The 1,545-nt window shown below is 38.9% G+C and overlaps 1 protein-coding gene across 1 annotated transcript in view; it reads right to left on the reverse strand.

The window, feature by feature from the left end:
• Positions 1 to 323: 323 nt before the first annotated feature.
• The window catches only part of LOC106314841 (protein HOTHEAD-like), a 6,958-nt gene continuing 5,736 nt past the window's right edge, over positions 324 to 1,545 (reverse strand). The window contains exons 2-4 of the mRNA XM_013752655.1: positions 1,142 to 1,542; positions 470 to 1,035; positions 324 to 387 (exon numbers count right to left, since the gene is read on the reverse strand). Coding sequence (XP_013608109.1) covers positions 324 to 387; positions 470 to 1,035; positions 1,142 to 1,542 — 1,031 coding nt within the window. The remainder of the gene's footprint in view (positions 388 to 469; positions 1,036 to 1,141; positions 1,543 to 1,545) is intronic.

Here is a 1,545-nt window from a genome sequence, read left to right on the forward strand (position 1 = left end):
AATTTTTTTAACAACGTCTATGCAATTTATATGACCAAGAATAAACCATTCGAGCAACCGCATATGCTCTAAGTATTATCCTCACATATAGCAGATGCTTCACTTTCCAAGCCACTTCTTTGAAAGTGTAATAGGCAAGATTCAAATCAAAGAATATACTACGCACACTAACCATCTGAATTTCAAAGATTCCACCATTATTATACATAATAGAAACAGAACATGGATTGATGTACACGTTCAGACTATTTTAGCTCAGCATACATTGATTAAAATAATTCAAGTCCATGATTCTTTTAGCATATATCTCAAAAAGTAATATCTCATGTTTCTTCGTTCCTTTTGCGGAAAACCTCCCTCTCTCGAAGAATCTTTTGTCCCATATACCTACAGACAACAATCAAACTATCATTTCTTAATCAAATGGTTAATGTTTTGGATCACTTCTTCATTTATTTTATGTATTTACCTTCCAAGCATCATAATCGTAGCTTGAGGATTCGTCCCCGGAGAGTTGAGAAATGTTGATCCATCGATAACCCTTAAACCATCAATACCTAAAACTTTGTAATTCTTGTCTACCACTCTTCCAACTTGGCAACCTCCGTGGTAATGCCAAATAGTCATCACAGTGTCGATGCAAAACTGTTTTAAATTAAGCACCGAGGTTACATGCCTCGGTCTCAGATTAGTTGGAACGCTCCGTATTATATCGAGCAAGCCATGTATGGTCGCTTCCGGGTACTTGAATTTGGAAAATGCCTTCGAGTTAATCACTTTAATGATAGTTGCAATCCCTTCAACACATTTCTCTAGATCCTCTGGCTCCTGATAGTAATTAAATCTCACTGAAGGATTATCATTTGGGTTTATGTTCCTTAGCTCCAAGTGACCTCTAGAGACTGGTCCCGCCACTTTCTGGAGGATTAAACCAGCTTTTATGGTTGCATTTAATAATGGATTTATGGATTTGAAAAAGTCGGTGATGGACTGAGTCGAGAGTGATGTGGAAGTGGTAGTACGGCTTGTCTGCATCTTACCCAGTCAAAACAAAACAAGGTAAAAAAACATTAGCATATAGTTATTTCATTAGTAAATAATAAAGTTGTAATAACGTTTAATAAAGTTATGTTTATTATACCTCGTTAAAATAATTCAAAACGCCATCGAAAAAATTACGAGTCCAACTATAAGAGAGGATTACACCACTAGCTCCTTCGATGTAGCTATCAAACTTTGTGATCCCAACGACTTGTATTAGAGAAACTTCTACGGGAGTAGGAGAAGGAATAAAGATGGCATTCATCGGATTATCTCCCATCCCTTGCCCGACCATTGGATGGTCTAAGACCACCGGTTTAATCCCGTGAGCCACAAGATGAGCCATAGGACCCACGCCGCTAAGCATCAGCAGCTGCGGGCTCCCAATGGCACCCGCCGACAAAATCACCTCGTTCATTGCGTTTTTCGCCAGCTCAGCTTTGTGTAACAGTCCATTTGCGTCTTGAAATATCACTCCGTATGCTTTTGGCCTTGGCCTTCCTG

This window comes from Brassica oleracea, chromosome C9 (assembly GCF_000695525.1).
Source record: "Brassica oleracea var. oleracea cultivar TO1000 chromosome C9, BOL, whole genome shotgun sequence".
Lineage (NCBI taxonomy): Eukaryota > Viridiplantae > Streptophyta > Magnoliopsida > Brassicales > Brassicaceae > Brassica > Brassica oleracea.